Source organism: Hyla sarda, chromosome 9 (assembly GCF_029499605.1).
Source record: "Hyla sarda isolate aHylSar1 chromosome 9, aHylSar1.hap1, whole genome shotgun sequence".
NCBI classification, from domain to species: domain Eukaryota; kingdom Metazoa; phylum Chordata; class Amphibia; order Anura; family Hylidae; genus Hyla; species Hyla sarda.
In genome coordinates, this window is record NC_079197.1 from 144,606,748 (window position 1) to 144,622,310 (window position 15,563).

General features: G+C 42.6%; 2 protein-coding genes across 7 annotated transcripts in view; both read right to left on the bottom strand.

Moving 5' to 3' along the window:
• LOC130290408 (cytochrome P450 2G1-like) overlaps positions 1-10,232 on the bottom strand; it is a 32,005-nt gene extending 21,773 nt beyond the window's left edge. Inside the window, exon 1 of one of the 5 annotated variants that reach the window (XM_056538018.1) lies at positions 10,124-10,232. In XM_056538018.1, coding sequence (XP_056393993.1) covers positions 10,124-10,180 — 57 coding nt within the window. In that variant the 5' untranslated portion in view covers positions 10,181-10,232. Of the gene's footprint in view, positions 1-6,604; positions 6,785-7,436; positions 7,541-9,860; positions 9,959-10,123 lie in introns of those variants that run through there. The other 4 variants (XM_056538019.1, XM_056538017.1, XM_056538020.1 and 1 more) reach the window with 4 other exon arrangements.
• Positions 10,233-14,174: 3,942 nt separating this feature from the next.
• Positions 14,175-15,563, bottom strand: part of LOC130290410 (cytochrome P450 2C42-like) — a 29,804-nt gene continuing 28,415 nt past the window's right edge. For both annotated transcript variants that reach the window (XM_056538026.1, XM_056538025.1), the window contains one exon: positions 14,175-14,356. In XM_056538026.1, the coding sequence (XP_056394001.1) occupies positions 14,175-14,356 (182 nt within the window). The remainder of the gene's footprint in view (positions 14,357-15,563) is intronic.

A 15,563-nucleotide genomic window follows, 5' to 3' on the forward strand; every position in this document is an offset into this window, starting at 1 on the left:
TGGGGGACTGGACTAAGGCCCATTGTTCAAGCTGTGGGTCATAGGTTAAGCTGGTGCTCTCTGGGTAACATGTGACAACATAGCATGTGACATTCCACAGGTTTTTTAGACTATCTATTCATTAGGACACTGACTACACATAAGGTAGGATAAACAACATTATAGAAACAGCAGGGGAGGCCCGGTAGGGGAGCCCCCAGGTCACTGAGGGACTCAACCTGACGGGATAAGTGTAGTGCAGGAACATGTCCTGTACTGGGACATTACAACATTATACAAGATTTTGGTGTGTATCTGGATTTTTCTCCCATTTATCCAGAAGAACATTTGTGTGGTCAGACACTGATGTTGGACGAGATGTCCACAATCTCCATTATAGTTCATCTTGAAGGTGTTTGATGGGGCTGAGGTAAGGGTTTGGAAGGAACAATCACTTTATGGACCACTCGGACACAGTCATCCTAAAGAAAGAAAAGGGCCCTCTTTACCTCCATAAAATACCTCAACAGTGACACATTGCAGCTATTCCTTTGTAACTTCACCCCCATCTTGGCTGAGGTCTCTAATATCCTTCATAACTATGATTTCCCACTCCTATCAATGGGCAGAAAAATGGTATGAAGACTTATATTATCCCTATGTCTATGTTATGTCTATGGTTCCTATTGTCCTCCAGCCTTCCTTCTTCAGGGGTGCTAAAATACAGTGGTCCCTCAAGTTACAATATTACTTGGTTCCAGGACGACCATTGTATGTTGAAACCATTGTATGTTTAGACCATAACTCTATGGAAACCTGGTAATTGGTTCTAAAGGCACCAAAATGTCATCCAAAAATAGGAAAAAGTGAGGATTAAAGAAAAATAAGTAGATAACTAATATAGATAAAGCAAATCCTTACATATAACAGTAATAAAGATCTGCTGGGAGCTGTAATCACTGTCTAAGGCTGTCCGGGCATGCTGGGAGTTGTAGTTCTGCAACAGCTGGGGGCATCCTGCTTGGGAAACACTGGTCTATGTAGAGGAGAGGAGCTTCTTTGGGGGTCCTGTACAGTACACACAGTGTCCTAAAAAATGTAACATGGAGCCCCCCCTCACCTGGTGTCCAAAGGAGCAGCTAATCCTGGCACAGGTAAAGAGTACAGAACATGTAATACCTCCCTGTACTGTAGGGGGCGCTACCAGACATCAGTCAGTGCATACACTTCAGTAATAAAGGGGTTTTACCAGTGAATTGTCCATTCTGATTGGTTGATTCTTCAAGCCATTGACATGTTTCACAGATCTGGACTGTCTGTACATTGTATGTTGAGTCTGGTTTCAACTTACAATGGTCCAGAAAAGACCATTGTATGTTGAAACTATTGTATGTTGAGGACATTGTAAGTTGAGGGATCACTGTACTTTGTTTTCTATCTACCTTTGGTGCAAAAAGCACTCTTTACAGCCCGTACAGAAATTTCCAGGAGGCCTTGGTCTTCTGGACCTCTGGGGCTATTTAAAGAGGTACTACAGTAAAAAAAAAAAAAAAAAAACTTTTTTTTTATATCAACTGGCTTATGAAAGTTAAACAGATTTGTAAATAACTTCTATTAAAAAAATCTTAATCATTCCAGTACTTATAAGCTGCTGAAGTTGAATTGTTCTTTTCTGTCTGACAATAGTGCTCTCTGCTGACACCTCTGTCTGTCTCAGGAACTGTCCATTGCAGGAGAGGTTTGCTATGGAAATTTGCTCCTGCTCTGGACAGTTCCTGAGACAGACCGAGATGTCAGCAGAGAGCACTGTTGTCAGACAGAAAAGAATAATTCAACTTCAGCAGCTTATAAGTACTGGAAGGATTAAGATTTTTTTTATTTAAGTAATTTACAAGTCTGTTTAACTTTCTGGAGCCAGTGGATATGAAAAAAATAAATAATAGTATAAAAAAAAAAAAAAGCGTTTACTGGAATACCCCTTCAACCTCTTCATGACCCAGCTCATTTTTTTTCTGGCTCACGTTTTTTTTCCTCCTTACCTTCTAAGACCCATAACTTTGTTATTTTCGACTGACAACGTTGTATTAGGGCTTATTTTCTGCGTGAAGAGTTGGAATTTCCACATTTTTTAAAATTTTTTTTTTTTCATACAATGTATTACAAACCCAGAAAAAAAAAATATATATATCCAGGGCAAAAATTGAAAAAAATATGGAATTGCACAATAATTTTTTCGGAGTTCAAAATGGTAAATGTGACATTATATCATCAGTACGATTCCAATTATATCAAACCTGAACTTGTTTGTTTAACTTTTTTTTATTTTCCCCCTCTATGGATGTGCATTAGGGTTTGTTTTTTTAGTGCCTTGAGCTGTAGTTTAACAGTACCACTTGTGTAGTTCTGGCTTTTTGATAACTTTTTATTAAGATTTTTTGGGGATCCAATGTAACAAAAAAAATAAAAATAAAAAAATCAGCATTTTTGGCTTTTGGAATTCTTTTTGCATTTACACCATTCACTGTGCAGGATCAAAAACCTAATAATTTATTAGTTCGGACAAGTACGCATGTGGCGATACCAAATAGGTGTATTTTTTTTGTTTTGCAGTGTTTTATAAAAAAAAAAAAAAAAAAGAGAAAAAAGGGAGGGGGGGGGGTTTAATTTTTATTAGGGGAGGGATTTTTTAAATATTTGTAAAAAAAACTTTTTTTTAATACAAACTTTTGTATAGATCACAGTATTTAAACAGTTAAATGGTTGACATCGGAGCAATGTCCAATGTATGTCATTACCGGCAGACGTCAGCCGCTGATAGCAGCGGACATCTACCGGTCATGACGTGGACCTGACCCACAGGCCCCAGTTATGTCCGCCCAACAGGGGGAGACCATGCAGCGGAGCCCCCAGGTCACTGAGGGTCTCAACCTGACAGGGCCTAAGGGTAGTACAGGGCCATTCGTGTACTGGGACATCACAAAAGGGATTGGGCACATAGAACTTTCTAAGCACGTCAGGCTATGCGAGTCAGAGCCCATTAAAACCCTGTAGACAAACCTGGAGAGAGTTAGACAGAGAGACAGCGGCATGTCTACCTAAGCCAAGACCCGCTGTCAGGATAACAGGTCAGAATAAAGGCTAGCATGAGAGGGAAGATTATCTAGAACTAATAAAAAGACTGGATGAGGCTTGCCTCTGGTCTTGGATCAGTCAGCTACTTAAGGACTTCTCACCTGGATGCCACCAATAGGATGTGTGTCTCCTGGGCCAAATAAGTTGGTGTGGGACCCCTGTGTAGTACACCCCAGAGCACCAATGGGAAGATCCTTAAAGGGGGTACTCCGGTGGAATTATTTTTTTTTTTTTGTTATCAACTGGTGCCAGAAAGTTAAATAGATTTGTAAATGACTTCTATTTAAAAATCTTAATCCTTCCAGTGCTTATCAGCTGCTGTGTACTACAGAGAGAGTACTTTTCTTTTTGAATTTCTTTTCTGTCTGACCACAGTGATCTCTACTGACCTCTGTCCATGTTAGAAACTGTTCAGAGCAAGAGATGTTTGCTATGGGGATTTTCTCATGCTCTGGACAGTTCCTGACATGGACAGAGGTGTCAGCAGAGAGCACTGTGGTCAGACAGAAAAGACATTGAAAAAGAAAAATTTTCTTTGGAGCATACAGTAGCTAATAAGCACTTTAAATAATGTGTATTTGGTACCGTGTATTGGAAAATTGTTTTCCTGTGTCCAACACCCCTTTATTTTATCTTTATTTAATCTGGCACTGTCTCATTTTAAAAGACTTTGCATCGATCAATAGTACAAGCGAATACAAAAAAAACTTTATAATGTATCTTATTAGACAAAAAAAAGCTTCTTTCTCCTGTTATCAAGCTTCTTCCCTCTCACCTTTACCTCCTGCTGCTAAACATATCCACTCTGAACATCAGCTCAGCTTTGTCCTGTGTCTGCAAGACAAACAATACAAATCTATGGAGGAGGGACAGGGAGCTCAGCCCACCAACTCTGGGAGAACTAAAAATTACAGATTGTGGTAGAGGGTGTGGTGAGGGAGATGGAATGGCCCTAGGGGCAGATGGCATTAACACCTTGTATTTGTGATGCCAGGGCGTGCTTTATCCTCAATACCACCCGAAGGTATACCACTGGATCCTGGGCTAGGCACAGGGGCAATAATGACTCCGACGCCAAGTAACCGAACGACCGTAGCTTTACTGAATCAGACAGGTGGAATAGTCTATACAGCTTAGCCAGGCCCACGGAGGTGACCAGTGACTTCAGAGACCTTAGGGCTTGCAGTGGACTAGGACAATTTTGATGCAGACCACGCTGACTGAAGACAGGTTGACTTTGACTGACTTGACTGAGACTGACTATACCCAGTTTGTTGCTTACCAGGCTCTGACTGGGACCTGGGGGTTGTGGACTTTTAGACTTGTGGCTGCGTGGTTGACTTGAGGCCTCCTCTGGACTCCAGACACCTTCCTAGGACTTGACTGCAATGGACCTCAGCAAAGAGTTAAAGGGTACCTTTCATCAAAAAGTCCTTTTTTTTATAGATTTCAGACTCATGCAGGAGTCCTAAATCTCAGACTGCAGCCGGGACACAGGCAAACTCCCTGGCAGGGAGCAGTGCTGAGCTTGTCTGTGTTCCGGCTGCAGTCTGAGATTTAGGACTCCTGCATGAGTCTGAAATCTATAAAAAAAGGACTGGTAGAAAGAAGTATATTTTTTAATAACATGCTAATGGAAAGTTATTCTGCATACATTACTCTATAATATAATATATCAAAAGTTTTTTTGATGAAAGGCACCCTTTAACTGGAACTCAAGAGAGAAAGAGATAGCTCCTCCCAGGGGTTATATGGGGGAGACTAGGAGGGGTCCCATAGGTCACCCCTAAGGTCACTGGGTTACAATCACATGACACTGGTTAATCCCATATCAACGGATCTTAAAGACATAACACTTTTATATACATGAAGAACAGGTGCAGGGGGCCCAGGGAACACTGCCTGACAGGGCAGCTTGGGTACAGGGGTACAACTCCTGCACCGTGCCACCACAAGATAAGCCCTGCAGAGTAGAAATCTGCTGAAAGATGCCACCACATACAAGTTATATAATGGCCATTAATTATGCTGCTTCTCATGTATGTATGTAGGACAGAGCATCCTGAAAAAAATTACCTAAAATCAGGTCTCTACTGTTTTATACACTTTGAACCCGTTCATACATGTACATCAAGAGACAGGTGAGCGGACATGATACAGGCCCGCATGTTGGGTACACGTCATAACAGGGAGATGCCCACTGCTATCAGATCACTCCAATGTCTGTCATTTAACTGGTTAAATACCATGAGCTCTACAAATCACAGCATTTAAACAAAAAAATGACGCTATTCTCTGGTGCCTAGTGGTCTTATCGCCCCCCACGATGCAATCGTGGGGAGACAATGGATTGCTAAGGAAGCCCAGGGACTTACCTTTGCTCCTCGGGCTTCCCTGCCCTTTGACAGCCCTTAGCAATCGAGCAAAGATAGCACTGTAATGCAATCTAATGACGTGAGGTGGTAATAATATATATATATATATATATATATATATATATATATATATATTCCCCACCCAATAAAAATTTGAATCACCTCCCTTTTCCCATTTTTAAAATAAAAAAAAAAAAACATAAAAAATTAAATAAATAAAAAGCCAAAATTGCTGATTTTTGGTCACATCACATCCTTGAAAAAATGGAATAAAAAGTGATCAAAAACCCAGTGGCACCATTGAAAACTACAGCTCATGGCAAAAAATAAATAAACCCTAACACAGCTGTGTAGGTGGAAAAAACTAAAAAGTTAAAAGGGGTCCGAACATGGCAATGTGTGTTATTTTTTTTTTTTTTTACCTTAAAACGAAACAAAAAATTATCCAAGTGTGGTATCACTGGATTCGTAATGGCCCGTACGATAAAGTTTGCATGTCAGTTTTACCGTATTGTGAACTCTGAAAAACGTATTGCTCCACCAATTTCATTTTTTTTTTTCGTTTTTATATTTCATTTTTATTTTTACCCTAAATATTTTTTTTTTCTGGCCTCATCATACATTATATGATATACGGTAATAAAGAAAAAAAAAAAAAAAAAAAAAGCCCTAAAGGTTAAGTTTCCACTGCAGTTTTTGAGCCAAAGCCAGAAGTGTATCCAAAAGGAATAGGACATATAAAAGGAAGGACTTCCACTTCTCCTTCCTTATGGATCCACTTCTGACTTTGGCTCAAAAACTGCAGTGGCATTATTCCAAAAACTGCCAGAAAAAAAAAAAAAAAAAAAACACACAAATGGAAACTTCGCCTTATACAACTTTGTCAGTGGAAAAATAAAAAAGGGTATTGGTCTTAGAAGAAAGGTAAGGAACAAAAAAAAGTGAGCCAGAAATCTAAATTCGCTGGGATATGAAGGGGGTTATACATTTTTTTTTTTTAATGACCCCTGAATAGTTCCAGAAACCAATAGGATCCATTGATGCCAGATTAAAGGAAGAATAGTAATATAGGATATTCTGCACGGTCATCGGAATCCAGCAATCCCATCACAACTCACCCTCATCAGAGACGCGGGCAGTTCTTTAGTGCTCACATGCAGCATGGTGCCCAGTACGGGCAGTGGTGGGGGTCCAGGGGGCATATTTTTCTTACGTAGATTCCTCCTCCATGTGACAAAATATAGGACAATACTGACCAACAGCGCAAGAAGTAGAGTCCCTGATACTCCCAGCTCCATTGTGGTTCCAGGTCTGCAAACTGAGTGCAGGATGTGACACTTACATATGGTGTCATGGGAGTGTTCTGTGCTACAGGTGACGCCCAATTTACTAGATTTACCTGGATACAATGAGAACATACAGAACAGGTGCAGCCAACAGGTTGACACTCTTCCCTATAAGGACATTGGAGAGTAATGTATATAGCGTGCAGAGAGCAGGATACGGCATGGGAATACATAATAAACCCCTCCCCCTCACATGGGACTACAATGTCTGCATGGATGTATATTATCACGTTACAAGTCTTGGCAATAGAGATTAACGTCTTTTTAGTATATATATATATATATATATATATATATATATATATATATATATATGAAAATAACGATATATATTTTTTTAAACAAATCTTTAATATACAAACACATACAAAGATAGGTACCCCGACCTCTTACTGGCAGCTGGATCTTCTCTGCATGTCGGAAACAGGAATGTAGTATTATATATTGTACACACCAGTGGTCTTCAAACTGTGGACCTCCAGATGTTGCAAAACTACAACTCCCAGCATGCCCGGACAGCCGTTGGCTGTCCGGGCATGCTGGGAGTTGTAGTTTTGCAACATCTGGAGGTCCGCAGGTTGGAGACCACTGCTTTAGTGCTTACCTTTCCTGAACCTGTGCGGCCATGTCCAATGCTGGCTCAACGGAGGGTGAAGGTTCCTCAGAGATGACTATGTCGCAGGATAGTATTGCGCAGCCCCGGAGGCGTCGCTGCTTTCACCAAAAAAATGTTTAATGTATTTAATGTATTTTGACGCCTTTACATTTTCTGACATTGCTAAGTGTGTTTTCCATGTGCAAAATTTCTTGGCAGGGATTGGCGCCCCCAAAAAAACGGGATTTGCACCAAAATTGCGCCAAAGATCGATTGGCACAAATGATGAATTACTGACTAAAGTTAAAATCACACACAGGACCATGTGATTTTGAGAAAGTTGTGAAAATGACAGTGGACAAGATGCACCAAACCTTGGCGCAAAAAGACACTGCGCCAAAGTATTGCACCAAAGTTACGTGAAAACCCCCCCCACATAAATCCTTTGATAAATACCCCCCTATATGTCTGTGCTGGTGTCTGGGCCAATAACCGGCAGGGGTAGACACACATAGGCTGGTGGCACTGTATGTAGATGGCATAACGCTTACCGACAGCTTATCACTTGTGGGCACGCGAGTCCAATGTCCAATATCTGCACAGGTTATAAAGGGCTGGATGACTTCATATACTTACTGATAAGATTTCTTTAACGCCGGATGATAAGAAACGCTGAAAGAATTCTATAAGAAGTCAATGGCTTTAAAGGGGTACTCCGGCGCTTAGACATCTTATCCCCTATCCAAAGGTAATGCCTGATCGCAAGGGTCCCGCCGCTGGGGACCCCCGTGATCTTGCACGTGTGCGAGGTATCCTGTGTCCCGGTTGCCTCTGAAGGAACTGCATTACTGTAAAGACTGTTCCCTAAACATTTCAAGTAAAAGTTCCAGTTTATTCAGAATCCTTGCTGTGGACATTCCTTTATTACAAACCGTTTTTGGGTTGGTTGATGGCGGTTACCATACCGGAATAACCACATCCTGGCGTCACGAACACTAAGGGGTTAACAACATCCTGAACCCAGGGTTAAAGGGGCATTCCAGGCAAAAAACTTTTTTTTATATATCAACTGGCTCCGGAAAGTTAAACAGATTTGTAAATTACTTCTATTAAAAAAATCTTAATCCTTCCAATAGTTATTAGCTTCTGAAGTTTTCTGTCTAACTGCTCAATGATGATGTCATGTCCCGGGAGCTGTGCATGATGGGAGAATATCCCCATAGGAGCTGCACAGCTCCTGGAACGTGAGTCATCAGAGAGCAGTTAGACAGAAAACAGCAACTCAACTTCAGAAGCTAATAACTATTGGAAGGATTATGATTTTTTTAATAGAAGTAATTCACAAATCTGTTTAACTTTCCGGAGCCAGTTGATATATAAAAAAAAGTTTTTTGCCTGGATAACCCCTTTAACCCTGGGTTCAGGATGTTGTTAACCCCTTAGTGTTGGTGACGCCAGGATGTGGTTATTCCGGTATGGTAACTGCCATCAACCAACCCAAAAACGGTTTGTAATAAAGGAATGTCCACAGCAAGGATTCTGAATAAACTGGAACTTTTACTTGAAATGTTTAGGGAACAGTCTTTACAGTAATGCAGTTCCTTCAGAGGCAACCGGGACACAGGATACCTCGCACACGTGCAAGATCACGGGGGTCCCCAGCAGCGGGACCCTTGCGATCAGGCATTACCTTTGGATAGGGGATAAGATGTCTAAGCGCCGGAGTACCCCTTTAAAGCCAATGACTTCTTGGCCTGGAATACCCCTTTAATACTATCAGACCCTGCTACATACTGCAACACCCCAGTCACCACATCTCTTTTGGCGTCACGAACAGGATGCAGGTGTGTGCCTTTAATAATTCAGCCACCCGCAACGAAAAACGGTTGTATACTGTTAGTGTAAGTGCCACTAGTCCTCCCCCTATGCAGGAATGTGTATAGAGAACTGTCCAGGATTGTTGCAAGCCGCGACCGGAATTGCGCCCAAAAGTGTACAGGACATTGTTGCTGAAATGGTGCTTTGCCGGGGCGCTAGAAAAAGTAAGGGGGGAGGTGAAGAATATTGTATTGTGACCATATGTAAAATTAGGAACGAAGCCATGTTACGTGCTCCACTACAAAAAGTACCTGAAGGGGTTAAGGAAGAACCCGAGAAGGGCGCCAAAATGTCCCGGATTACTGGATGGATCATTCCTCCATCAGGTTATATCATAACACCTTTCTTTATATCATATTTGTGCTGCATTTCACATCACATTTCATTTTCATGCATATGTAATTCCATCTATTTATATGCATTGTTTATATTTATACATATATTTTATATATATATATATATATATATATATATTTTTTTTTTTTTTTATTTTTTTTTAAAATATAATTATATCTATATTTTTATATTTATTTAATCTTATGCATATCTATTTACCGACTGGTCATCTATGTTTATATTGTTGCAACAACCCAGACGGTTCAACCCCCATATCATGTACATATGGGGGGAGATTTATCAAAACCTGTCCAGAGGAAAAGTTGCCCAGTTGCCCATAGCAACCAATCAGATCGCTTCTTTCATTTTGCAGAGGCCTTGTTAAAAATGAAAGAAGTGATCTGATTGGTTGCTATTGGAAACTCAGCAATTTTTCTCTGGACAGGTTTTGATAAATCTCCCCCATGGTCCCTTTTATATACCCTGTGGGTTTCCATATGGGCGTCTGCACCATTGCCTGCTATCTGCCATCCATTCATTCTGACAGCTTATGTTTTTTATGCCGTCTATTTGCGACACATTCTATTGGGGGTGAACTCCCCTACCCACACTATGCCATCTACATAGACATACAGTGCCACCAGCCTATGTGTGTCTACCCCTGCCGGTTATTGGCCTAGACACCAGCACAGACATATAGGGGGGTATTTATCAAAGGATTTATGTGTTTTTTTTTCACGTAACTTTGGCGCAATACTTTGGCGCAGTGTCTTTTTGTGCCAAAGTTTGGCTCATCTTCTCCACTGTCATTTTTACAACTTTCTCAAAATCACACGGTCCTGTGGGTGATTTTAACTTTAGTCAGTAATTCATCATTTGCGCCAATCGATATTTTTGGCGCAATTTTGGCGCAAATCCTGTTTTTTGGGGGCGCAAATCCCCGCCAATAAATTTTGCACATGGAAAACACACTTAGCAATGTCAGAAAATGTAAAGGCGTCAAAATACATACAAAAATTTTTTTTTTGTGAAAGCAGCGACGCCTCCGGGGCTGCGCAATACTATCCTGCGACATAGTTGTCTCTGAGGAACCTTCACCCTCCGTTGAGCCAGCATTGGACATGGCCACACAGGTTCAGGAAAGGTAAAGCGCTAAAGCAGTGGTCTCCAACCTGCGGACCTCCAGATGTTGCTAAACTACAACTCCCAGCATGCCCAGACAGCCAACGGCTGTCCGGGCATGCTGGGAATTGTAGTTTTGCAACATCTGGAGGTCCGCAGGTTGAAGACTACTGCACTAAAGTAAAAAAAATAAAAAAACTACCCAAGTTGAAAATAAAATCCATTTCACATGGCGGCTATAAACCCCACAAAAGAAAATAACTCATGTCGCTTGCTGATATACTGCAGGAGGGACTCCGAAATGGCTGCACAAGGGGAAAAATACGCGTCCTCTGTGGCGGTAAGTTCTGTGTAAAAGGCGCTGGGAACAGCCGATTTCAACATTTGAGCCAAAATTACTAACAACTTGCACCAAATGATAAATCTGGTTCATGTCCACGAAAACCAAAGTGAAAAAAAAAAAAGGGTAAAAAGAAACGGTCAACAGACAAAATTGATAATAACCCCCCATAGTGATACAGTACTAGCCTATACACGCACACCCCTGCCGGCTTGGTTTCTACACATATAGTCATCCTCTGTCGGTAACTCCCGCTACTGCCAACATCCTGGCAGCAGAGATATTATAGTAATCCCCAGCACAATGCCGCAGTTTTCTGATAGATCCCCGCAGCACTGCTATCAACTATATGACAGCTCTAACAGCACAGAAGCTCTCAACTCAATACCGCTGACAGCGCCCCGCTCCCTCACTCCGATTGGTTGCCGCAACGGGCTTCACTAACAGAGAATACAGCCGTTCACTATGTGCTATTGACAGCTGCATGCGCCCCCTATTCCTGATAGGGCGCTCGGCATCACGTGATCGCATTGATGCGGCCGGTCATCGTATCCTCCGGCTCCAGCGCTGTCAGGCCTCCCTAGCAGGATGTTGACATCTGGAAGCCGGATGTTGCGATATCCGAGTCCGCGATAACACCGCATCCTCTACACAGTGGGGGAGATTTATCAAAACCTGTGTAAAGGAAAAGTGGTTCAGTTGCCCATAACAACCAATCAGGTTGCTTCTTTCATTTTTAAAGAAGCCTATGAAAAATGAAAGAAGCGATCTGATTGGTTGCCATTAGCAACTGAACCACTTTTCCTTTACACAGGATTTGATAGATCTCCCCCAGTGTCCCCATTAAAATCCACTTTATTTGCCCTGGATACAAACACCCTATCTATTATATTCACATCTTTACATGTTCTTTATGAAAATTATATGTTTTAACCTATTGTGAATGAATGATGCAATGCTATTGGCTCCGCCACTTTTTGTATTGGCGACAATTTTAAATGTATTTATACCCTTTCTATGTCTATGCACCCCATATTGATCTGAGGAAGGGGGTGGCTCCCCTGAAACACGTCATCTTAATCGTATTCTGTTTTTTTATTTTCTTAAATAAACCACTCCAGTTATTTGAAAAATATTCCTGGTCTGGACATTGCTTCTATTGGAACAGCAGCGCCATCAAAAGGGTCCTTTTCGTCTGCTTCTACCATGTGACTTTCTTGTCAGTGTGGATCCAATTTCCCAAAGGGTATAAATCTATTGAAAAACCATTTTCCAATCTGGTAAAGATTAGCGTTGAACAAACTTTTCAGCAGTTCGGTTTGGCAGGCTCGCAAAACTTTCTAAAAAGGCTTGAGAAGAACCAGGCAATGAATTAAGCATCAGAATTAATTATATCACTGCCCAAGAGCTCTAAAGCCCTGTATAACACTACTAGGCTCACCTAGAAATGTATTCAGGTAGTCTTAAAGAGGGTTTAAGGCAGGGGTGGACATATCGCTTGTGCAGCTGGTTCAGCTGCACAAGGGCCCAGCGTGTGAGGTGGCCGGCGGCCATTTGAAAGGGCGGCAGGTCCCCTCACACGACACACACGTGAGCAGCGGTGCTGCCCCACCGCTGGTCACTGTTCTGAAGCGGACATGGCGCATAATAGCACAGCGGGAACTTTAGACAGTGTGTCTGCAGCCAGCCGACCCGGGTCTGACAAAGGACGATGCGCAAGTGATGTACCTCCGAAGACCTGTGCAGGAGGACGTTAGTGATGTCACTCATCAGGCCGCTGGCGGAGAGGAGAAGCGTTGCAAAGGCCAAGTAAGTGTGTCTATTTGTGTGTCTATGTGTTGGGGGGGGGGTGGCGGGGGTTATGCTACCTAATGTGGGGAATCTATGCTACCTAATGTGGTGAAACTGCTACCTAATGTGGGGAATCTATGCTACCTAACGTGGGGAAATTGCTACCTAATGTGTGGAAACCATGCTACCTAATGTGGAGAATCTATGCTACTTAATGTAGGGAAACTGCTACCTAATGTGGGGAATCTATGCTAACTAATACGGGAAAACTGCAACCTAATGTGGGGAATCTATGCTACTTAATGTGGGAAAACTGCTACCTAATGTGGGGAAACTGCTACCTAATGTGGTGAATCTATGCTACTTAATGTGAGGAAACTATGCTACCTAATGTGGGGTGCCTGAAGGAGCTGTGGCAAATGGGGGGCCTTAATAAATAATTAATAAACAATATTAGGGAGGGGGCTCCTGAGCATCTGATATGGGTGGGGGCCCCCCAGAGCAAGTTACATATGGGGGTCCACCTGAGTGACATATGAAGAGGGGGGGTTCCTGAACAACTGATGTATGAGAGGGCACTTTCTTTGTATAGGGGCCCTCTGCTGTCTGTGTCCACCCCTGGTTTAAGGCTAAGCTACTGTCAAAGTTGTGAAGACGTGCGGTAACCTGTGGTAACTAACAGCTTGTTTAAAATCACACTGCACTAGTAGATTTTTTTTATGATGAAACGCCCACTGGCGTGAAACAGCGGCTGTCGCTCAGGTGCACACTCCTGCTGTATCTGCTCTGCACTCTGCACAAAGGTGTTGGACACATATGTATTGGTTGTGAATAAATATTACAGCAAAGAGTTACAAGGGGAGTGCTCCAATTTCTTCATTCTCCTGTTCTCCATGTTAAGATGAATAAATGTCGCACTCACCAAACAGAACCTTGCTTGCTATTGCGGTTTATTAAAATGCCATATGGAACATGAACAGCGGCACAGGGCGGCGCCCGATTCCCACACACACACGCTCCTTCAGGCCCATCTTACATGCAACTACTATTTACAGTATGACTTTCTCTTCCACCAAGTTTACAGGTCATAGATGAGAAGAGGGAAGCCATTTTCCTTATTTTACTCTTAGATGCCACTGAGAGGTCCAAACATTACAGGAAGTCCCTACAAAGTGACAGCTCTAGATTGGGTCAATAAACATGGTTCTATGTGTTTAATAACATATCAATAGTATAAACGATCATTTTGAATGTTTTTTATTCGTTCGATTCCTTTACAGTCATCGGGGTTCCACATAAAGCTCATATGTTCTTGCTATGGTTCCACCTGTCCCAGGTTTAGGGGTAATTTCAAGATCTTCTGGAGCTTTATTGGATTTCAGGTTCAACTTCTGCAGTATAGTGATCAACATGAGGAAGATCTCCATGCGCGCTAACCCCTCTCCGAGACAACTCCTCTTTCCTGTGGAAAATAATATGGACTTTGTTAATCTGTGTTGTAATAAGGAGACATGAGGTTATGTACACACGGTGGAATTTTCGTGCAGAGATTCAGCAGTAGCAGAGTCCCATTGATTTCAATGGGATTCTGCTGCGCTGTTCACACAGCAGAATTTCCACGCCGGGAACACCTGACGCGGAAATTCAAATTCTGGTGTCCGCAGAAAGAATAGACATGTCTATTCTTTCTGCGGACTCTGTAAGGAAATGCATTGCCGTCTACAAGATGGCGCATTTTCAGATGGCGCTGTGCTGTTGGGGCATTTTACGTGCAGACACTGCCCATGTGAACATAGCCTAAGACTGGGCTCGCACAAGACAGAAAAGTTGTGCCGTGAAACCGGTCTACACATTTGCATCAAAATCCTCATGCATTATAAGCAGATATTGCTGTGGATTTTGTTGTGGATACAACTGCGGGTTTCAGTTTTTGGACTTAAAGGGGTACTCCGCTGCCCTGCTTCGGAAGCTCCGCTCCCCAGTGTCCGGAAGTTTCTGCGCGCAGGCTTCCGTGTTCAGGGCCGCCCCGCGTGACGTCACGCCAGCCCCCTCGTGACGTCACGCCAGCCCCCTCAACGAAAGTCTATGGGAAATGGGCACAACGGCCGTCCCGCCCCCTCAATGCAAGTCTATGGGAGGGGACGTGATAGCTGTGATGTCCCAGTATAGAACATGGTCCTGTACTACCTTAGGCCCTGTCTGGTTGAGTCCCTCAGTGACCTGGGGGCTCCACTGCAAGGTCTCCCCCCTGTTGGTTTGTGTGTATCACTTTAATGTCTAGACAGGATCCCTATGTATAGGTAGTATAGAGGACCTGTGGGAGGTCTCAAGGACCTGTGTAAGCTGTCACATGTTGTGTTATGATGTCACATGATTTGTTGTCACATGTTGTTCCAGAGAGCACCAGCTTAACCTATGACCCGCAGCTTGACCAATGAGCTTTAGTCCAGCCCCCCACTATATAAAGGGGCGGCCATGACAATTCACTCTCTTCTCTTGTACCGTCTGCTACTGAGCAAAGCCACCAGAGATCTAAGTGCAAGTGATCAGCATCTGGAAGACCCCAAAAGCTACAGTCATTCCAGTAAGTCTCAGGTCTATGTCTGCTGTCACTGAAGATAGTCAAGTCCTGCAAATAGTCAAGTCAAGTCTAATTTCAAGTCAAGTTA